The following is a 23,876-nucleotide window of genomic DNA, read 5'->3' on the forward strand; positions in this document are numbered from 1 at the left end:
TTTAACAAAAAGGTTTATCTCTGTAGCGATCCTTTCCATAATGTTATCAGACACTAAGAATAATAATTGGAGCCTTTCAGTGGTAAAACAGCACTTATGTGGATGTAAATTGAATAACTTACATTGTATCTTGTTTCGCCGCTGCCGACTGCAGCGATCTTGTTTAATATTGGAACAATTTCAAAGATTGGTTTTCCCATCAGTCACTTACGCACAAAAAACTTAGGAAAAGGGTCCAGGTTGAAAAGAAACAAAATTACCCTTTAATCAGTCCCTCCAGGATTTTGCGATGTTGCGATCGCAACAATTCACACGAATTCAACCAATCACCGTGAATTTGGTGCGACTCGCAAATTTGACCATTCACCGCAACTTTTCCGCAAAATTAACCAATAACCGGAGGTTCCCGCGACTTCAACCAATCCCAGCAGTCCAGACTTTGCGTCAGTATATGACTCTGAGGCGTACTCTGAGAGCCACTGACCAAGCGGGAGTGAGAACGGATTGATGTAACACATATGCGTCGCCAAATTAATTTCCTTGTTTCTGATATGAAGACAAGACGTGTGTGACTCAAACATCTCACATTTACCAACAAAACGTACAGCAAAAGACCTTGCAAAACATTTATGACGGTCCTGCCAACCTGTATACATTTTAACATCAATGTTTTTCACTCTAAAGTCGCTGGAAGCTGCTCAGTTCCCCCCGCGACTGACACGTGCACACCAGAGATGTGTGGAAGTCCAAGTCGAGTTTCAAGTCTTTGAGCTTGAGTCCAAGTCAAGTCTCAAGTCTTTGAGGGGTTAGTTCAAGTCAAGTCTCAAGTCTTTTGCCAGGAGTCCAAGTCATGTCTCAAGTCTCTGGCCATCTGATCTGTCCCTAACACTGTATTGTTAAATCTTATGAATTCAAAGCATGTCCTGTAGCTACCATACATACAGTACAGTATCAAAATCAGCTGTAGGAAAACTGTATGGGGTCTACTGCAATGCAATCTGAAGAAACACACATTAGTTTCAATTTCATAACTGTATTTTTCAACATTTCGGTATCTGCACCAAAGAATACATATTTGTCTGTGTTACTAACTAGCTGTAAAGCCCAACTTCATCATGCATTACATTTTTCAGTGTTCAAAGTTTGAGGGAAACATTTGTATTGAAAGTTAATACACCAACCATGGTGCAAACATGTGAGAACTGATCCGTATTGCTATTTAACAACCTGGTGAAATATTAACCTAAGTCTGTCACATCATATGGATACAACTATAAAGATACAATTTGCCTGTTCACAGCATTAGCACAACACTTTGCGATGGTTAGCTTGTTACCTGCGACGATATATGCTAAATGTAACTTCTCTTTCACATTAGCAAGTGACTGACCTATCTGGGTGCGTTTTGAGATGCCTGACGAAGTTCGACGTTGTTGATCCGGCATCATTTATCTTGGTGCCACACACCTTGCATGTAGCTGTTTACTTACTGCCACTATTTACGAAGTTATTGAATGCAAAACTAATGACAAAAGGCACAACTCCGGGAGGACTTGGTGTCGCTATCGTCAATGCATTTTTTGATATGTGAGTGCGCGCACATAGGCATAGCGCATGTGTTACATTGCACATTATGGCAAAGGGCAGGGGACATGCAGCTCGTCATACGTTTCCCCAATGTATATGTGCCAATAAAAGAAAATAGAAGTACATGAATGAATTTAGATTTAAAAAGCAATAATTGCATGAAAACAGGTTGTTGACGAGTCTCGAAGCTCGAATCCGAGTCAAGTCTTTTGGGTCGAGTCGCAAGTCAAGTCTGAAGTCTCGAGTCCGAGTCTCAGACTCAAGTCCCCATCTCTGGCGCACACACACTAACACGGTGGATGCAGGAAAAAACGGAGATGAGACGTATTGGATGACCTAAATTGAGGACAGCTACACTCGTTATTGTAAGTGCAATGATAAGTTAAAGTCCAATAAGTACTTTATCAAACCATAACAATGTGTGCCCCAGGCCAGGATAGGAAATTAACTAACAATGTAAAGATCAACAAGCCACTGACACATATGTTCAAATTAGATTAATTCAATAAATTAGTTTTTGTCTTAAATCCACCAGCCATTTTCATATTATACCAACATCTGCAGCATCCTAAGCCTTTTTGGTAAGGTTACTAGGAAAACTAAGCCCAGAGTAATTTTATTCTCCCTGAAACAAGTTTCCTTTTTATTTTTAAAGAACCATACCAAAAGTATTTTGGTATAGTATATTTTTTTGCAATTTTCACTGTCTCTCGCAACTTCATTGCAACAAAAATACAAAAGACATTGCTTTTATTTTTACAAAAGCTCTCCCGCAAAATCCTGGAGGGACTGTTTAATGTAGTAAAGTAAGGGCGTGGAGGTTGGAGTGGTGGATGGGTGTGAAGCACATCTGACCTTCATGCAGAAGATGTGAGGTTTGTGACCCTAACCCCTAACCAACAGGTTACCCTTATCTTTACCATCTTCATCTCAATGGCTAATCCCACCCTGAATTATTATTCTGTTGACCACGGGTTCATTCTTATCTTAATCAGATTCTTCTTAAAACAGTTTTGCATCTTTGGATCTTGGACTCTCTTTCTGGCCCTCGACTACTGGTTTGCCCTAACCCCAACTGTCTCAGCTTGGACGCCCAACCAGATTTGCCTTAGAAACCTCACTGTCTCCTGGATTGTCCTTCTCTCATCTCTCTGCTCGACCATTCTTCTCAGTGGTTTAGGGCTCTTTCTGAATAGGGGGTCCACATGGTATGTGAGCATGTGCTAACCTGTGCTTTAGCCAGTGTAGTACTCAAGTTCGGTCTTGGTCTCGAGATGGCTATTGCACTGTTTGTGCATTGTCTGCTTTATGTGTTAATATCATTACTGTGATTGGATGTAAAACATCCTGCTTCAAATGCAACCAATAATTTGACTCATTTCTAATTTGAAATGTGTTACTGTTAACCCCCTCTACCTGCCCCGCTTAACACACACTCCCAAGAAAGTGAATGGAGACAGGAAATACCAAATAATTGGTAATAAAATCTGGCTACCTACATAAGGAGTTTATTTGTTTTCTGTGGGTGTTTTTATGGGAATGTTGATCTTTCAAATCAATATGAGGAGTGCCTATGGTTAGCATTTCCCACATTTTATCGTGTAATGCAGTGTAGGACTCGCACTGGTCTGGCCTTGGTCTTGACTCGGTCTCAACCCCTCAAAGTCTTGGTCTTGTTGGTCTCGATACACTCTGGTCTTGGTAGTGACTTGGTCTTAGTTTAGGTGGTCTTGACTGCAACACTGGCTTAAGCTCCCTATTCCAAACTAGCCTCGACTCTTTAACCTAACCCTGACGTAACCATGATCTTTCCTAAACTTCAATCAAGTATTTTAGTTGTCTATCCTTTAACCATAGGTCAACCATTGCTAATTACCATAACCACTATATTTTCCCAACCACAGCAATGTTGGAATTGTCACACAGGTAGAAGAAAAAAATCATTTCAAAAATGTTGGCACTGAACATAATCCAGGGTTTTGCTTAATTGTCCAGCATCAACATTACATCTGCTGCTAATATATTTAATTTGGATCATTTTCATGTCAAAGATGAACAAGAATTCAGTGTGTCTACCAAACTTTTAAACCTATCAGAATGGAAAAGCCTTTGAAAGAGCATCACAAGAAACTAAAACACATAGGACACTGGAACCAAAACTGAATAAATTCTCTTGGGGTAGGCAGCTCTTTAAAGCAAGGTGTCATACCATACCCATTTAATGGTAGGGGAAATCAGGGATAGATTAAAGGATAGTTTCGGTTTACTACAACTTTGGTCTTATTTTTGCAGTTTTGGTCATCATTTCCATCACTTGTAATATTATTGGATACTCACTTCTTATATTTACCTCAAAATAAAGTGGTTTAACAAGCTGTCTGACTTCTTGTGTAGCAATGTTGCTCTGTTGCCAGATCTCAGCAATTCGGAGAGTAGAAATTATGGTCAAAACTAAGAAAATTAGACCCAAGTTGTAAGTTAAATTTTGCTTTTATATTTTATATGAATAACTTCATAAAAACAATTTTTGAACAATTACACAAATAAATAAAGGAAAATGTGAAGAGTATGTGTATGTAAAAGTAGGACTACAAGATTTGTAGGCTTTTTATGTAGCTACTGATTCGATGAATCTCAATTAACATGACTGGCGGATGTATACCTGCAAACCAGTACCTCAGTCTAAGTCTTGTTTACAGGAGAGTAGTGGTACGCGTTCTACAATAAACATTGTTACATTTCTTTTTGGCTGCATTGCCAAAAAGGAATATAATGAATGAATGTCATTGTAAAGTAAATGTTCAGTTTTTGAAGGAAAGTCCAAAAACTCCATTTGATCCACATAGTGAACACTTGTCTTCATATTAGGAGTTTGGGTCCAAATTCAGAAGGTAAAGCCCCTTTATCCTTCCAGCCTTTTAAGGCTCTGTTCAGGTTCCTTTTAGGAAGTGAAATAATTGGACTGAAGCTTTTCCTGTTTAAATATGTGCATTTTGAAGCTTCCACTCATAGACGGTGTCCTTTCAGTATTTTACTCATTCGACTCATGTAGTCCATCTGTTTTTACAAAATGCAATGTGTGGTTATAACGGCTCGCTGCCACTAGGTGGAGTTGGGATCCTGTGAACAGGACCCACAGCATCTCTGCTTGTACATGTCCAGGTAGCACAGCTTCAGCCTCTTCACCACGCTGCAGTACTGAGTTGTGTCCTTGCATTCACCTGCATGGGAACAAAACAGTCCATGTAATCACTGAAGAAAATCAATGTAATTGTTGTCAATGTTTCACTTTAGAAGTCCCATAGTCTTTTAATAATTTCCTTGACACATTCTAATGTAACTTAACATGTTTCCTGGAATTGAATGTGTAATTTGGTATTAATTAAGAAGATACTTTGCCGATTTTTAACCAGCTTTGTATCATAACAACAACTTCCATCTATCTGGCCACCGCCCTCTCTGTGCTCATCACCCAGCGAAACAGCATCTGCTTTTTCTGGCTAGAAAGCTGTTACTATAGATGTATTATATACTATAGATGTATTATGTATTATATACTCAGTCCGAACTCAGATTAAACTGTAGCACTAGGCAGTACTGATCAAATATAAACTGGAAACAGAAATCAGAAACTGTTTGGCAGTAATAAGTGAGTTTATGAACAGGAAGTGGGCGCCAAACTGTTTATTGAATTGCAAAAAACGGAGGCTTAAAAAAACCAACTGATGAAATGGTAAAAATCCAGATTCTGTTACTGTATTTCCTATTTCTAATGAATTACTAGTGTAACTTTTGTCAGTGAATAGCAGGTCAGCCGAACATGCACAAATGTAAAAATGTGTCTTTTTGTGTAGTTGGAAGTAACAGGCAAGCATGCAGATACATAAAAATGGAAAAAAAAGTTTCCAAAAATAAACTAGTATTTACTTGGGTTTAAATGGATTTTCACTCAGTAAGATTTTAGCAGTTCTGAGAGAACTGTACACTATTTAACAGCTAAATCCATAAAAAAAAGTTTCTTGATTACAAAATCTCACATTTTAAAATCTCAAAATCTACAACTAAGGGGATATTAAACAGCTGAGTATTTGTGGTGACACACACACACACACACACACACACACACACACACACACACACACTGTGACTTACTCGCACAGTTGGTGGTGTTGCAGTGCTGCCAGGCGGAGGGCCGTTGGAGCCAGGCACAGTGCTGCTCAGCCAGAGTCCTGCCACTCCTGCGGTGAACACAGTCCACCCTGCGGGACTGAAAGCCACTCCCACAGACTACCGTGCACGCCCGCCACGCACCGGGACGCCACTGGACGTCACACAGGTTAGAGGAACAGTTGCGTACTGATGTAGGCCTGAAAGACAGCAGTATTAGTTTGGTTTCTAGTGCTACACATTCATTACTGTGGCCATAGGTGTAATTAAGGTGGGTGATGGGGGGGTTGTCTCCTTTTTCAAAAATGTTTTGGCCATTTTTTAAAAGTCTTTGGCACTTTTTTCAAAGTTTTTGTCTTTGTCTTTTCCTGACATTTGTCACCTTGTGACGCTTTTGTCTCTTTTTTCAAGTTTTAGTTTCGACAATTTTTCTGACGTTTTTGTCGTTTTAAAAAAAATACATGCATACATGTCCCGGGTCCTCCCTAGATAGTTGAAGATCTCATCATATCATCACACCCTCTGGAGGCTAACGGGTAAAGAAAAACCACCAAGCCACATCGGTTTTCTTTCCATGGTTATAATAAGAAATTACTGTAGCAAAACCATTAAGAGTTTAAAGCATATTGAACATATTTTTCGATAATCAGGGACACATATTGTTGCTTATTAAAGCAATCACTCTACATTTTGGGAAATAAATAATTTTCCCCCATGAATGAGATGAGAAAATCAATATCAATGTCATGTCTGTGTGTTAAACCCTTGTGTTGTCTTCCCTTCAACCTTGAAAAAAACATTTTTTTTCTGACATTTGTGACGTCTTTTTTTCACAATTTGTTTTTGCTTTTTCCAATGTTTTACATTTTTTAATTTTTCTTCTACACATTTTCAGCGCTTATTTCTACGTCCAATATTTTCTGATATAAAACAAAAATTTAAAACGGGCCAATGTGACCCGAAGGGTTAAGCAGAGCTGGAGTCAGGACAGGGTTAGCCTAGCTTAGCATAAAGACTGGAAGCAGGGGGAAATAGTTAGCCCGGATCTATAGAGACAGAGCGCCTCGCGTCATACTCTGAAAGCCATGTCCTATGTAGCTAGCTAAAAACATCAGATTTAAGCACATCAAAGGATTATTTTAGAACCGTTTGTCTACCAGAGAGGACAAGTTAGCTGTTAGCAAGCTAATGTTAGCTATGTGTTAGCAACTGGCAAAAAAATACTGCATAGCTTTCTGATTTATCCACATTCTACTATAACAGGGATCGTCAACGTTTTTTAAGCCAAGGACCCCTTAACTGAAAGAGAGACGGATCAGGGACCCCATACTACATATATTGTAGAAAAGTAGAAAGTTGCATATTAAACCTTAGTGACTACCTTACCTATAGGCCAGTAAGCCTATCATCAATGTTTTTTACGAATAGGCTGATTTATATTTGCTAATAATATGTTGCATTCATGTTCAGACTTTTTCAATTTAGAAAAATCTTTCAAAAATTGAATAAATTGGTAGCCCCCCTAACTCTGAGGACTCCCTAGGGATCCCAGACCCCCAGTTGAAGATCTCTACACTATAACACAAGTTGCATACTGTGTACAAAATGCTTATCATGGCCACTAGGTGGGGCGGCTGTGGCTCAGGTGGTAGAGCAGTCGCCTACCAATCAAAAGGTTGCTGGTTCTATAGCTGGCCCTACAGTCCCATCTTGAAGTGTCCTTGGGCACACTGAACCCCTGAGCAGGTGGCACTTTGTATGACTGCCTCGGCTACCAGTGTATGAATGTGTATGAATGTGTGTGTGAATGGTGATTGGTTCCTGTACTATATAAAAGCACTTTGAGTAGTCGTTAAGACTAGAAAGCACTATATAAATACAGCCCATTTACATTTACTAGTTGTGATGGTAATACAGTATAGTAATTTTCATTGTGTTATAATGTGTGTGTATACCTGTCCCTGAGATCACAGTCTGTGTATGAGGAGCCGTTGGCATGTTGGCAGATGACAGATCTCTTCTGTAGAGTGGTGGTGGGGCCTAAACACCTCCCTGAACACTGAAATCCAGGAACATGAAGTTGACACTTAACAATGCATTTGCTAAATTGTGTGACACGCACCCATGTTTAAAGCTATAGTGCATAGTTTCTGTCTCCCACATGAGGAATTCTGATTCTAATGACAACAAAACTGTTGAAGCATTCACATAATACAAGCCTTCAGTGATCGCGCACCACCCCCACCCCACCTCCACACAGTTGCTAGTAGCCAAGGAGGACACGGAGGATTAAAAAAACATGATGGACTCTTTAGAAGAGGTAATTATCTTCACTTGATTTTTTGTGTGCGAAAGTCGCTGGATGACACAATCTTCTGAACATAGCCATACTGAGAAATACAGAGAGAGTTGTATGGAGCTGATACAATTAGCTTTGTATCAACTCATTTGGCAATAGCTTGAATGTAACGGACGTTTATTATTATCAAAAAGTTACGCTAAAGCTTTAATTGTGTTTGAATGTACCTTTCCCCATGCACTGGTTACCCAGGTTGGACAGTTATTGGCAGTGCACTGCTCCGTGTCTGTGGGCCGGCTTGTCCTCTCACAGGCCGCTGCTGTCAGAGTCCTCACTGCACCTCTGGCATCCAGCTGCTGACAGGACAACTGCCTCTGTTTCCAGCCTCCTCCACACAACGTTGAGCACTTTGACCACTCTGATACCGACCATCTGGAATTATGACCAGACACAAGAAATACAGATACATAACTTTCAAAATGGGAGATAGCTCGGCCTGTGAATTGCTACATATATATATATATATATATATATATATATATATATATGGTGAGGACTCTACACCATGTCACATTGAATGCATGCCTCTAGTCTATTAATGATGGTGCTATATTTGCATGTATTATGATTCAGTGTTCTTGAAGCAAATTGTGTATAGATTACACTGACATGATTATTTCCTGTAATATGTTGCCCGGAGGCTGGCATTTTAAAAACCCCTGGAAGGTTTTTAGGCAATTCTCCTTTAAATTTCCCTTACAAATTATATATTGTATCTTTGTATATATATATATATATATATATATATATATAGATGTGTGTGTGTGTGTGTGTGTGTAAATTAAGAAACACAACGATAAATCAAATTCTTTTTTGAGATGTCTGATTTTCAATTGCATTTGTGAATACAGCTGGTCTAATACAAATAATCTTGGAATCCACTGGACTAGGGGCCTCCTCAGTCTTACATATGACTGCATTGCTTTTTTCAATAATGTATTTTTTTTAATTAAATTAAATTTTGTATTATTATTTCTTAGTCTCCCATATTCCCGTGCCAGGAGCTGGCTGTGTTTCAGAACTCATCTTATGATCTGCTGTCAGAATGACACCCTGACCCCTTTTTCCACCGGGTGCGTCTGCGCTGTGTTTGGGAAGCCTCCCAGAAGCGACTCTCCTCTCCGCTAAAGATACGCGCCAGGTAAATTTTCACGCGAGCAGCGGGGCGTTCAGACAGCCGGGCAGGAAGTAAAACAGTAAGACTATTCTGTCAATTTACCAGAAGACACCCCCCAATATCATATACATCTGCTTTACAACACCACAGACAACGAAAGATTCATCCTGGAGGTTGTAAAACATAATACGACATCACAGATCTTTTTTATAAAGACAACACCAGAAAAGAGAAGGCATGGAGTTTAACTGTAGGAGTGCCTGGAGTGGAAGGTAGATACCAGCTTAATAAATAAGTGATTGTTCTGTATAGTACTTAAATCAACAATAAACAATAAAATCTGTCGGGCAGGCAAAACACTCGCTTCTGAAACGCTCCCGGTGTGGTATGGTGCGTGGCGGAGGACGGAACAAAACTGCGGCAAAGCCGTAACGCAGCACAGCCCAGTGGAGAATCGGGTTGATATCTACAGGTGAGTGTACCTCGGGGGGCAGTCCTGTCTGTTGCAGGGGACTGGGGAAGTGATGGGTTTCGGTATGTGCTGACACATGGTGGGCTGAACATCCTTTCCATCCAGAGTGACACAGCGTATCCTCCGCAGCCAAGTGCCTCTGTTCCCACAGGAAGCACTGCATGTGGTCCAGTCTCCAAACCGCCAGCCAAACTCTGTGGACCCAAAGATACAACACCCACATCCGTAGGATCAAGGAAACAACAACAGAAAGAAGATTTCAGAACACTATAGGGAAACAAACAGCTTTTACCGCCATCCAAGGATTTGCCAATCTAAGTGTACATGAGAGTTCTGCACAGGTTCTCAAATTTTTATTTCAGATTTTGAATTGCCCACCTTACAGGTAAGAAACTGCCTGAGGCAAAGCGGAGACAGCTGGCAGAGGCACTGTATAACGCATAAAAGAAAACTAAAGACACTGATGCACTGAGTCAGGGTATATGCAGGAATCAAACATAGTGCCAAAAACAGTGGAAAAAGCATCAAACTAACGAAAAGATTGAATTGAACTTCTTTAGCAAGTTTTGTCTTTATGTTTTTTGATTGTTAATTATTTATTATCTGCTCATGCTTTTCCAATGTTTTAAACACAGATATGGTAATAATAATGGTCCAATTGCATATTTTATTTATTGAAAAACATCACATTTTTTTAAGGAAAGACCCCTAAACCCCCGCCAAATATGCGCACCCAAGTCTTCCACAAACCTAGGGAAAAAACTGGTTTTATATAAACTACCCTCATGCATGCAGATCAGCCTAACACTCACCTTCAGTGTGAACGTGTATCCAGGCAGACAGCATGGGTCGGGTGCTGTTGATCAGGGTCTGGCATTGGTACCGCCCAGAGAACTTTACCTGGAGAGTGTTGACTTCAAGCACACGGCCTCCCACCAACATCCTGTACTGCAGACCCAAATCCTGACCCTGACTCTGGGTCTGGGTTGGACCTGAAACTTCCTTCAGGAACTGGTTGTTGTAGTCCCACCGCACGGGAACTTTGTGGTCAGGAACGACTGGACAGCCTGGCCAAATACAGAAGCAGACTGAATGTAAACATTAAACATGTTAATGGACTGATGGAAATACTTCAAGAGGAACTCTGTTTACAGGTGTTAGGGAGTACTACTGCATGGACGTGTACACCGTTTTGAGATTACATTGTGGGTAATAGAGGCACCAGGTTATAACAGAGAAGAACTTGTGGAATAAAAAAGACAACATCTCTGGTTCTGCTGCATCCATTTTAATTGTGGTTTGGTTTAAAACACCAGTCCCATGGCTTCAGTAGTACTCCAGGGACATGGTGAAAGTCTTCGGTTTTCTTCCGGCACAATAACTCCACTCCCCCACTTGAAAGCCCTTTGTGATCTGAGCAGTAGTCAATGTAGTGAATAGAGTACAGTTATAAATACGAGGAATACATACGAATTGCAGTTCATTACTTTTGGTAGCTATATGTACCGTACGAATGGTTGATGAGAACAGCCTGAGTGGTACTGCAGATAATTGTGTTTTAATGTCCCCGGGGTTTTAAAACATTTGTCTCTGAGATTTTCTGTCACCACATGGTAAAGTAAAACGGAGGTGAATGTGGTTTAGTTTGTCTGCTACTGTTTGTACATGAGGACGTGCAGGCTGTGTTGGTATGTGTGCTTGTGTGAGTACCTATACGTAGAATGTGGCCAGGCTTGATAAAGACACTGGTTCCCCGGTGGGACGCCATCAGGACCCTTCTCCTGTTCAGCTCTTGTGAGACTGGGACAAGCCTGCTTCCTCCAGCAGGGTATGGACCTGTACACACACACACACACACACACACACACACACACACACACACACACACAACCACGATCAATATGAACAGTTTTTCCTTATTTGCGGTATTTGATGAAAAGTGTTGTACACTTTGTGTGTGAACCCACCGTAGAGCTGCAGGACAGTAGAAGCAGTGGACCTTCCTATGGCGTTGGTGGCGGTGCAGGAGTAGGTGCCTTGGTGGTGCAGAGAAACATTTGTGATCCACAGTGATCCAGAGGGCAGGGAAACAGCACCGGCATCTAATACTCCATCCTTTCTGTTCCACGTCACTGTGGGCTGAGGAACGCCTGACACACAGACAACACAGGGGCACCAGGAAAAAGTTTGATTACAGGCCCATAGTACAGTGTAATTATTTAGTATAGGGTATCAATAAATACTAACTGGATACCGATAGAGAGACATGTATGTAAGTACAAGTTGTTGCTATTATAGTTTTACTCTTCAATGTGTGCACAATTAAAGTCAATATATCACATTTTAAAAGTCCCACACACAATCTGACTTATTTTTTATTCCAAAAAAACATATAGGTTAAGCCTGTTGGTCCCCTGTATGTACCCTGTAATTATTTGTACTGTTATTTATTTCTAGCTCCCCTCCTAAATGCAAATGTGTTACCCTCTGCAAAGACAGATGATACTGTATTTATCTCCTGGAGCAGTACACCAGGGGGCAACCAGTAGAGCTTGGCATACCAATCAAGATGGTTTGAGAGAACCTCCAGAATAAAATGATCCTGAGGTCAAAAAGGATGTTGTTTATGCCAAAAAAGAAACTGACTAAGTGATTCAGTTGATCAATTCTACCTCATCCTGGAATCATCTAATGAATGTTTTTATCCATTACATTCTGGTGGTCGCAGAGAGTTGAAAATGTTTAACTTTGGGTAAAACGCTGCGTTCGTCACTGACACTTTTTACCCAGCCTTCCAATCACAGTGAAGGGCGGGACAAATGACACAAAGACCAACTGTCACATCCTCACGCCACCAAAGCACTCTAGCACTACCAGCTGGGTGTTTCCAGAAGAGCTCCTGGTATTTTTAGCTGGGAGAAATGCTTTGATGGATAGGTGGCCTTATGTAAGTAACACCAGGCTATTGTCTGACCAAAGAGAATTTGGTCGTACAAGAACATATCGACCAACTGATCTGGAGACGTCAGCCCTAATTGTGACCTACCGGTGACGGGGCAGTCCAGCGTAAGATTGGCCCCCGGGCGAACACTGAGTCGTCCCCCCACCTTGGTCCTCAAGCTGTGGCCCAACACAAAGCCATGGTCGGAAACATTCCTCCATGAAACCGCGATGGATGGAGGCGCTGAAGTTTCACACACAGAGAAAGACTCAGTCAGTCATGCCGTAATGAATTTGAAAATGTTAGATCTATCTATCTATCTATCTATCTTAGCATTGTCATTGTGAGCATGTTTCCATGCTGACATTCACATTTGGTTCCAAGCACCGCTGTGCCTACAGCCTCACAAAGACTTTAGGTGGGAGTTCACACTTAAAGCTTTAGTGCATAACTTTTTGATATTAATAAACGTCTGTTACATTCAAGCCAAAATTAGTTGCTATAAAGCTAATTAAGACTATCAGCTCCACAGAACTATCTCTGTATGCCCTCTATACATATTCTCATAGTAAAGCCGGAAGGCTCATTGTGAAAGTGGGGGCTGTATGTGATATTCATTGCATAAAGTTGTGCTATACAAATAAACTTAATTTTAGGTCCATGTGATTTATTTTAAACATATAAAAAATGTACTGCAGTGACACATTATGGAAGATATGTATAATAATGACACGTGAGACCAACGTATCTAAAGGTAAGGACACACCTGCCACCAACAGCTGAGATGTCTCGGAGTCTGAGCCGTGTGTGTTGGCAGCTGTGCACTTGTACTGGCCTCTGTCAAACGCTCGGGGCTGAAGGATGTGGAGTCCTTCGGAGATATCCCAGGATACCCTGCAGACACACAGGGGAAAAAATGTTTTTATTTTCTTGGCACATAGAGTAGGACAAAAAAAATAATAGCTTGCAGTACAGAAACAGAGGAAGTGGCTTGGTTAAGGGACTCTCACACACATCTTGTACACACCAAAAGTGATGGAAGTATTTGTGTTCAAACGATGCCTACTTTTGCATCTCTGCAGATCTGGCCAATCACTATGTGAAGTGGGCAGAATTGTCAGACAATCACAAAAAAAGTCAGAATCAATCTTACCATAAATAATTGGCATTGATTGCACCACGTCTGTGACAGTGATATCAGTATAATCATGACCAAAAGGCTAAGAGAGTTCTTTCTCTGTCTGGTCAAGGCTGGATTAACAACTGAGCAAAGCAGTCAACTCAGAAGCCCCATGGCCCCAAAGGTCTTAGGGTCACTGTGCATCAGTAGATGTTTTGAATAACTAGGCCTAAGTAAGCACAATATTAAGTAAGTTGATCCTGCTTTGTTACCGAATGATGTGGCCCTGTCTGGTACAGGGGCCCTGTTTCAAAATTTAGTTTTAATACTTGAATTATTACAGTCGTTGTTGTGTTCCCACTGCATATTTCTAAACTGTGGAAGACCCGGAAACGCTGACCAATCAGAGCAGACTAGGCTTTTTTCAGGAGGGGAGCTTAAAGAGGCAGGTGCTAAAACAAGTGTTTCAGACAGACAGTAACATTAAATAGATGTAAACATGTTCTAGTAATATCCCAAAAATACAAGTATAAACCTGAAAATGAGCATGAAATGCCCCCTTTAATTAAAATTTCTCTGCAACCACAGCAGTAGGACAAAATATTCCTGCAGTGAAAATATATTTGTATATATTGTATGTATTATGAGTGTTTCTCTTTCCACGGACTACTCGTTTAGCTGTGGTTTAATTTGTGTTGACATAGAACTATTACAAACGAACCAAGAGCAGTAGACAAGTAATGGACAGGTATAGGCGTAATTTAAAGGGGAAATGGCGGGGGTTACAGCCCCCCAATAATCAAAACTGGCCAGTGCAACCCACCCCAAAAACCTATTATAATTTCCTTTACATAAATCAATAAAGACATGTGCAGAATAACTTGATGCAGAAAAGGCACAAATTGTTGCAGAAAGATTCGCCAGAATGCAGAAAATGAAGTATTTGATGTTCAAAATTTCAATTTTGCTCAAAAGTGGAGATCTCAACCCCCCCAAGGTTGAACCCAAAGTTACGCCCTTGGGAAACTCATTCATTGGACAGTTTTGGTGATGTCAGCGTGCATAATCAGCACTACATGGATGCACTTAGAAAAAGCCAATTCCAGTGACTGACAGCAAGTCATGCTTCACTTTGAACATTGGTAAAAAAAGATACATCTTGTGTATTTACACAAAAATATGTTGAACGATAGTATACATGTTGAGTATATAGTGCAGAGGATGCGATTTCGGATGCAACCTAAGTATTTTGACTGGTATGTCAGCAGTACTCCAGTGTGTTACCTGTCATTGTGCTGCAACAGAGCTCCATCTTTGGTCCAGCTGATTTTGGGAGGCGGGAAGCCCCGTGCAGGACAGAGTATGGTCAGTGATCGGGTAGTGTTGGTCAGGAGGGCGCTGTGTCCAATGCTGATGTTGATGTTCTTCTGAAGACTCAGTTGAAGGCTCTGCTGCTGTCTGATGATCACTGCTCTACTCCCAACCGTCTCCAATGAAGAGCGCTCAGACAAGTTGGCCAATCTGTCTGTGGGACCAATCAGATACAAACACAACATAAGGAACAAAAAGTTCTATCCCTAGAAATGAGACCAAGATCAATATGCTGATCTGCCAATACCATGGACAGATATCGTCCTTTTATTAAAAGGTATCCTATTAAATCAGGGGTGTCAAACTCAATGTTACTAAGGACCAAACTGGAAAAAGAGAATCACATCAAGGGCCATACATGTACATATTATTGACTGCTTTTATTTAATCGAAAAAGTAAATATATCTTTGACTGTATTATTGCATGCCTCATATAGCCTTGATTGTAAGGAGAAACATGTGGTCAACATATTTACAATATATATGTGCATCTCAACAAGTCCTCCAAACCATACGGCAATATAAGCTGTTTATTCCTCTCCTCTAGTACAAACCAAGGGAGCGTTTTCTGTCCAAAACCGTTTCACAACATTCGTTGTATTGGTTGCAGTTTGGTTCAGTTTTAGAAATGGTCGAATACCATTTTTTGCTTACCGATTCCGATACCTGAACTTGCGTTGCAGCCGATGCCGACTACCGATCCGATACCATTGTGTCATATATTTTATTATGTTTTAACAGCTGTATACTACTATCACTGTATGGATGTGTTGTGATTGCTATCTTTGTATGGTCTGGCTCAGGTTAAACTCTTTGTAAAATATGAACAAACACAAACAATAAACACCGCAAAACTACTTGGTTATGTTTAGAATGTTAAGGGTCTTCTTTTCATGTGTTGAATGCTTATATGAATTTATATTTGTGTACTGTTATAATTGTTATTATAAATCACTTATGGACAACTTTTATCTAAAAAAGTAAAGTAAGATTCATAAAAGGCCATACTATAAGTCCTTCTTACAAGCAAATCATGAAGCAGTAATTTAACACCTTAAACTTTTGGAAGTTTTTCCTCGCCACTGTTGCACTAAATGCTTGCTCTTCGGGGAATTGTTGGGTCTTTGTAAATTATAGAGTGTGGTCTAGACCTACTTTATCCGTATGTAAAGTGTCTTGAGATAACTCTTGTTATGACTTGATACTATAAATAAAATTGAATTGAATTGAATTAAAGCAAATCAAAATATGCAATTAATGACATAAACATTCATCACTGTATACATTATGAGGTGGTGGAAGAACAAAGAAGTTTGTCTAACAGAGAATAAGAAGAGCATCTCAAGGTATTTTACTAGGGCTGGGTTCAAATAATCGATGATCCAATTACAATCTTTGTTTGAGTGATCTGATATCGATAAATAAAATCCTGAAATCAATCTTTGAATATACAGTATGCCTTTTCAACAGCGATGTAGTGAACTAACCTAGTGCATTATAAAAATATTTGTTTCTTGTTTATGCAACTGACAGCACAAGTTCTCTGAGAATCTCTTTTATATCCAAGTTAAATTGGTATTGTAACTAAAATTTCCCTAACCTAATTGATATTGAAATGTAATTGAATCAGTGCCCTGTGAAACGGAATCTAATCCATTCGGAAAATCATTGGCGATACCCAGCCCTACATTAAACAACAGCTTCAATGGTAAACACACGCTGCTGCACAGCATGTGGCTCAAGTGGTAGAGCGGTCGCCTACCATTCGGAAGGTCCATGTCGAAGTGTCCTTGGGCATCACTGAACCCTGAATTGCTCCCGATGCTGCGCCATCGGTGTGTGAATGTTTATCTGATGAGAAGGTGGCACCTTGTATGGCAGCCTCGGCTACCACTGTATGAATGTGTGTGAATGGGGATTGGTTCCTGTACTGTGTAAAAGCGATTTGAGTAGTCATTAAGACTAGAAAAGCGCTATATAAATACAGTCCATTTACATTTACTTGGCAGCTGCAGTTCTAGTTACCTTTGGCCTTTCCTGGTCCCTGCGGAGTCCTGGCCCAGAGCTGGGCAGCAGACATGTGGCTCAGCAGTGAGGAGATGAGTTCTGAGGCCTGCTCCTGTTGGATCTCCCCTCTGTCAGCCTGCAGGGTGATATTAAATAGCCTCTCCTCCAGTCGTGGCTGCAGCCAGGCCTCCTCCTGGACACCAGGGGGCTGCAGAGACACACTGACCCCCGGCCGGAACAGCATCAGGCTTGAGTTGTGCGTTTGGCAGCTAGGGAGCATTTCCTCCCAGCTGGGACCGGGACTGGCAGTGAACTCTCTGCCAGTTAAACTTCTGTCACCACCTATCAGCTGCAGGGTGAAGATGTCTGAGGCCGGTCCAGCCACACACTTGTACACCCCAATGTCCTCTGCAGCCAGAAAGTGGATCTTCAGAGAGCCGGATTTGGTGACGCCCAGGCGTCTGGAGCTGGGCAGGGGGCTGCCGTCTTTGAGCCAGCGAATGTAGGCTTTGGGGAACCTTCTGACTGGGCATTTGATGACCAGCGAGGTGTTGGGTAGGAGGTAGGCGTGGCCGCCAACGGTCAGGTGGAGGCGCTTCTCCTTGCGGGTCTGGATGTAGATGCGGTGCATACCCATGAGCAGTGGACACCGTTTAACTCCGGCCTCATAGCCTTTAGCCTTCGGTGGACGTCTCACCGTCTGTCTGACTTGGTTCTTCACCAGAACCTTCAGGGTCTCTTTGGGTCTCATCTCTTTCTTGTGCTCTGTCGGAGTAAATAAAGAAAGTGAGAGGCTGTTTTTTTTTTTTTTTTTTAATGCAGACAATTCTTCAAGTTGATGCATAAATCTGAATTATTTTTTTAATGAGTCAGAAGAAAGTCCAGTAGAAAAGAAAAATAATTCAACTGTTTCAACAAAAAATGAGTGACTGAGCTTCCATGAAATTTTGAAATCTTAATCGGTACTGATACCACCAAAAGTACATGATACTCAAAACCAAAGTCAATTCCACAGTGCATAAAAAAATTAAATAAAGAACAATAATACTTAACATTTGAACATTATAAAAAAACACATCAATAGTGGATTTCCTGATACTAAAAATATACTGTAAAAAAACAATAACTAAATCCCATGTCCTCCACAAAAGTAAGTAGTCTACAGTTTCTTCCATTTTGTCCAGTTATGAACAACATGGATCAAAGATGTATGTGTAGTGATGTGATATACGATTGAGAGTCTGCACAGCGAGTTTGTTTTGAAAATTGACTGGATGCTCTAGCCCTTCCACTCCCTGTTCGCCCCACTTCGTCAAAAATACACCCAGCACGTAATTTTAGCGGAGCTTAGTGGAAAGTGCAGGCGTGCCTGGTGGAGTCTAGTAGTTAGAAAGCAGGAAACCCTTTTGGCCACAGTGTTCGCTGTAAAAAAGTGACATTACAGGGTTTTCCCCAGAAAAGTTGTTTAGCCCGGTGGCAAGTGTCTTTTTTTCGACAAGGGCCAGTCACAGACTGATAGCAGCACTAACGTAGAGCCCAATAGTTTCTGTGATAACAGAATCATGGACGGAATCACAAAATTGAGAATTTAAAAGAGCTATAAGGCAGATTCCATAGGGTGCCACATTAAGCCAGTGCTAAAAGCGAACTAATATGACTATGTCTAAGTTTCCAACTCAGCTGTCCCACTGTAACTGTAGTTTACGTCTTTAAAATGCATATAAAATTAATTCCCAGTGGGTGACACTTTATCTTTTTTTAAACTCGAGAAAATAAAGTTCACTCTCAGAGGCTCCTCTGATAAATTGAAGGCCTCTGATCCAATAATAATAATTAATCAGCCTTTCCCGGGGGAGATGTCGCTGTAGCGGCCTATGTTGCAGAGGTAGCCTATTTGGTGTGTGTATGTATAGGTGGGCCGCTTACGTCGCTATACTTCACTGTCTGCCCGCCATACAAACCCATACGAACGAACGGATATATTACAGGTGCATCCGAGCTACTGCCCCTGTTACTCTTGCTGGCTAATGAATCCCGGTAATCTGGCACTGTGTCCTGGGTATGAACAACCGCTAACTTTGGAAAACATGAGACAGTCCTATTTCTGTATTTATTTTAGTATTGTGCTACTTTTGTGTGTTGTTGTAAAAAAAAAGGGGGGCTGGTGGGGAGCAACTTAGGGCTGGTGGGGGGCAACTTAGGCCTGGTGGGCCACCAGGCTAGCAATACACTGGGGGAAACCCTGCATTAAATTAAAATGATTATGGGTCAAGTGACCTGCAAGCGCTATGTTCGGAAGACTCAAGGGCTCTCACCCAATTGTACTTGTAATTTGACTTCCAAGACTGCAGTATTTATTCAACTCAGACAAATGCCTCACACTATATCAACCTCTGACATTCTCATATACCTAATGGATTTGGGGACAGTCCATGGGAGACCCCGGGGTTGGTGTTTTTCTGCGACATTTGCAAATAAAGATTTGGTTCCTGATGATTATGAGATTTTACAGTAAAGACATGGTAAAACAGAACCTCTTTCAGGGCTCTTTCCCAGAACCTCTGGGCACAAACATGCAATCAATAATCTGACCTATGGTCAGGTGGTATACATCTTATGTCAACGAGGAGGCCTTATATATTTATAAACAACTGTACTATGTTTAACATTGAGTAGGAAAGCTAAGTGAATTCCACAGAGCCTGAAGAGGGACGTGGGCCAAGCAGAGTGACACCTTTATTTGCGCACTGTCACACATGTCAGCTGAACACATTACACAGAATAAGTCGTGACAAATAGAAGCAGTTTGGGTCAGTGTGAGTAATGAGGATTGTAAACCATACTGATTGATGGTCATACTTAGACTATGAGAAAATGCAAACACTTCCCTCGTCTTCTCTCTTTGGAACTCCTGGGCGAAAGGGCAACAGGCAAATAGATTTGACATCATTAACTCAGATAAAATATTGGGAGATTAGGTCTGGGCCAGATAACTTGCTTAGTTTAAACATGGTCAGAAAAATGGGAGAGCAGGTCAAGGCCATAGTGATTATTACTGGATGGATGAGCCTGCTGACCAATGGCTTTGGTATCCATCAGTATGTTAGTGAAGTGGACACACTGCAGTCTTGTGTTTTTCTCTTTTACCTCAAACATTGTGTTTATATAAGGTTAAGGAGGTTAAAACTATAGTGGGCAACTACTTTATAATTATGAACATCCGTTACATTCAAGCCATTGCCAAATTAGTTAATAAAAAGCTAATTGGGCCTATCAGCTCCACAAAAGTCACTCTGTATTTCTCAGTATGGCTATGTTTAGAAAATGGTGCTGTATGGCGACATTCGCGAGAAGCAGCTCGAGTGAAGTGTTTTACGTCACCACTGAGAAAGGAAACAGCAGCGTTCAGCTTTGGAGACGAAGAGGACATAAAAAATACAAGATAATTACTCTTTACTCATTACTTCTTCTGAAGAGTCCATTGTGTTTTTTTAATCCTCCGTGTCCTCCTTGGCTAATAGCAACTGTGTGGAGGAGGGGTGGGGGTGGTGCACGATCACGGATGGCTCGTATCATGTGGATGCTCCGACAGTGTTGTTGTTATTACTTAGAATTCCTCATGGGGGAGACAGAAACTACGCACTATAGCTTTAAGCAGATTTTGGTCATTGTGCACGCTGGTCTTGGCACCACTACTATCATTCAGTTCAGTCTAGAGTTGCCAGGTTTTTATGACAAAACCAGCCCAACGGCCAATAAAACCACCCCAACACCATATTCCCCTGCCAAAACATATTACGCTAACCCTTACACTGATTTTAAAGTCCAACAGCATTAATATAATTGCCAAATGTATTGTAATATCTACAAAGTAACACCATGAATGTTAAGTGTAGCAGCATTAAAAGCAGTTTTCCCTAAAATGATTTCACCTTGGTCCTAAATTTGCCTTGTGTAATTAGATACAGTACATTATCATAAATAAATAAATCTCTGTGAACATGTAGACCAATTCACTGATGCACAAACTAACCTGTTTTGTTGTAAACTAATTTCCCTAAGGGGACAATAAAGTATATCGTATTGTAATATGAGGTTACAGCAGTCTGAGTTAGCCAAATCTGGTGGATATCTTCATCTTGGCAGTCGCATGTTTAAACTTTTGAACACTAATACTTAAAATGTATTGGTGATTGGTGGGATGTCTACATTTTACTGTGTTTCCTATGGGTGTGTTTTTATATAAGCCATTACAGGTTTCTACTACCCTCACATGTATTTTATAGGATTTTATTCCCAGCAACTTCCAGGACATATCCCTCCCTCAAGTAACAAAATACTGTGTGGAAATACAAAAAAGAAGAAAAAAAGCCTTTTTCATGACTAAATAGAGTAAAAGCCTCCTTGAACCCCATTCAGACGGGAGTTATTTATCAGTAATGTAGGGTCCTACTCATTAACAAAAAGGTCTATCTCTTTAGGGATTCTTTTCATATTGTTGTAAAACACTTAAAATAATAATCTGAGTCTGTTAGTGGCAAAAATAGCAAACTGACGTTGGTTGCACAAATGCCCCGAGTGGTTACATTGCATCCTGTATCACAGCTGCAGCAGTCAATACTGGACTCATTTCAAAAAATGATGTTCCCATTAGTCACTTAGACACACAAAAACATGGAAAATAGGAATTAACAAAAGCCTCCTTAAACCCCATTCAGACGGGGGTTATTTATCAGTGGGGGGTTTTAAAGTTAGGTGCAGTTTGAGTTTTGTGTGACAATTGAAACGAGTAGAAAAGGTTTCTGCTGACTTCGTAGATGTCAACATGCAGTCGTATTTGAGGAATCCAGATGACAAATGAAAAAGGAAAAAATCTATGAGAGAAGACGTCGCAGGCTCATTAAGTTGTTCTAATGTCAGCTACAGGTAATTCTTCTGCGTTGGCTAGTTTGCCTTTGAATGTCTCAGTTTATGTGCAGTAGACTACATGTATTTACCAATAGCTCCTCACAGACACCAGTCCCCCTTATACTGTATATATAAATAGTTAATAATTCAAAAGTACAAAATATTATCATCAATTGTATCAAATTTGCGATAAGGTCCGGGATACATGATAACCTATGTCGGATTGCAGGGAGCCAGGTTCCATTCAGCCCAAGATGATTTGTTCTGAGAGATGGGTCAATCTTAAACGGGGTGGGTAAGCACATAAGAAGCTGGGTCCAGACTAGTTTAATGATAGCCAGACAGATTCTTTTAAGGAGGATGGAAGAATGAAGGGGTGCTGTCAATCCAGGAGTGAGATGTGAGATGGGTGGCAGACAAAATGCCATATAAACGGTTTGCCAGACTGGATGTCTACACTAGAAAATGGGGAAAGTATCTGAACTTTCTGGAGGGCTGCTAAGAAGCTTTGTGCTGTGGAAAGACGTGTATGATGGGCTTATGGTGTTGTCAAACATACACGTATGTTTATTTGGTTTATAGTTTTTATGATTTAAATAGGGCTGTCAAAATAACGCACTAATTTAGATTAATTAATCTGAGAAAAAAAAATAACGCGTTAAAAAAAATAACGCAGATTAATCCATTCCTTAATTGACCTTTGACCCGGAGCCGTTCTAGCCACCATTAGACTGTAAAATGAAGGAGGGAGACGAGAATGCGCTGCCTGGATCATTGATTGGAACATTTACTTATAAAAATGTTCTTCCTGAATAGGGTTGGGTACCGAAATCCAGTGCTAATACGCCACTGGTGCCTTAACGACCTGTATCTACCGGACCAAATAGCAACTTGGATTTCGGTGCCTCATTTCGGTGCCACTGATATGTCTGCGCTTCAGGCAACAGAAACAACGCTGCATGTGACGCTAGTTAACACTATACTCGACAGCAGCTAACGTTAGCCTACCGCTAAAAAGTTAAAATGCTGACAGCTAACGCTAAACGGTGTAGTGTGACTGTATTTCACTGTAGAGGATTCCAACACTGGGATGTAACAGTCTGCAGCTGCCGTTGTCGGAAAAACACAGACGGTGCGTTCATTGAAACTGGTAACCTACAGCCTCGTGGTGCATTCAAAGTTATTGTTAAATGCCCTTTTCCCATCTGCTGGTTGTTTTTGTCGTTCAACAGCAATTTACTAGTGAAATAAGTAATTGTTATAGTTATTACATTGTTATTAAATCATTTAATTTTGACCATATGGCCTTAGCAATAAACAAGCTGAAAATAATAATAAAAAGAGTTGTTTTAACTTTAATGTCACTAATGCTGATTATTCATTGATTCATTTGAATTGAATTATTTAAAATACTTTCACAGCAACAATTATGTATGCTATTAATTTAGATTAATTAATCACAGAGTATGTAATTAATTAGATTACATTTTTTAATTGATGGACAGCCCTAGTTTTAAATATTGTGGTTACTGTGTTATCTTTACTTGATTTTTGTCTGGGTGGGGAGGTGATGACGAGGGGTTGTTGATGTTGCAAATTGTATGTTTTGTGTGTCATGTTTAACTAAAACTAAAATTGTTAATCATAAAAAAATTATATCAAATTACATAATTACTTTTTCTCATGGATGATTGTTGTCTGTTACTGAAATCCCATGATGCAGCTAATAAACATACAGATGGGTGATAAATGAGAAATGTACGTGGAGAATGAATGAATGAAAATTATTAAATACAGACGCTTCCCTACAGGGCACAGGGGCCCACT

At 40.5% G+C, this 23,876-nt stretch overlaps 1 protein-coding gene across 1 annotated transcript in view; it reads right to left on the bottom strand.

Moving 5' to 3' along the window:
- Positions 1 to 4,392: 4,392 nt before the first annotated feature.
- The window catches only part of LOC116045199 (ADAMTS-like protein 3), a 297,438-nt gene continuing 277,954 nt past the window's right edge, over positions 4,393 to 23,876 (bottom strand). Inside the window, exons 21-32 of the mRNA XM_031292718.2 lie at positions 17,160 to 17,906; positions 15,048 to 15,288; positions 13,410 to 13,537; positions 12,749 to 12,886; positions 11,670 to 11,852; positions 11,413 to 11,538; positions 10,515 to 10,769; positions 9,713 to 9,896; positions 8,281 to 8,485; positions 7,710 to 7,813; positions 5,740 to 5,954; positions 4,393 to 4,808 (exon numbers count right to left, since the gene is read on the bottom strand). Of these exons, the coding sequence (XP_031148578.1) occupies positions 4,690 to 4,808; positions 5,740 to 5,954; positions 7,710 to 7,813; positions 8,281 to 8,485; positions 9,713 to 9,896; positions 10,515 to 10,769; positions 11,413 to 11,538; positions 11,670 to 11,852; positions 12,749 to 12,886; positions 13,410 to 13,537; positions 15,048 to 15,288; positions 17,160 to 17,906 (2,645 nt within the window). The 3' untranslated portion in view covers positions 4,393 to 4,689. The remainder of the gene's footprint in view (positions 4,809 to 5,739; positions 5,955 to 7,709; positions 7,814 to 8,280; positions 8,486 to 9,712; positions 9,897 to 10,514; positions 10,770 to 11,412; positions 11,539 to 11,669; positions 11,853 to 12,748; positions 12,887 to 13,409; positions 13,538 to 15,047; positions 15,289 to 17,159; positions 17,907 to 23,876) is intronic.

The sequence above is a fragment of the Sander lucioperca genome, chromosome 3 (genome assembly GCF_008315115.2).
Source record: "Sander lucioperca isolate FBNREF2018 chromosome 3, SLUC_FBN_1.2, whole genome shotgun sequence".
Taxonomy (NCBI): domain Eukaryota; kingdom Metazoa; phylum Chordata; class Actinopteri; order Perciformes; family Percidae; genus Sander; species Sander lucioperca.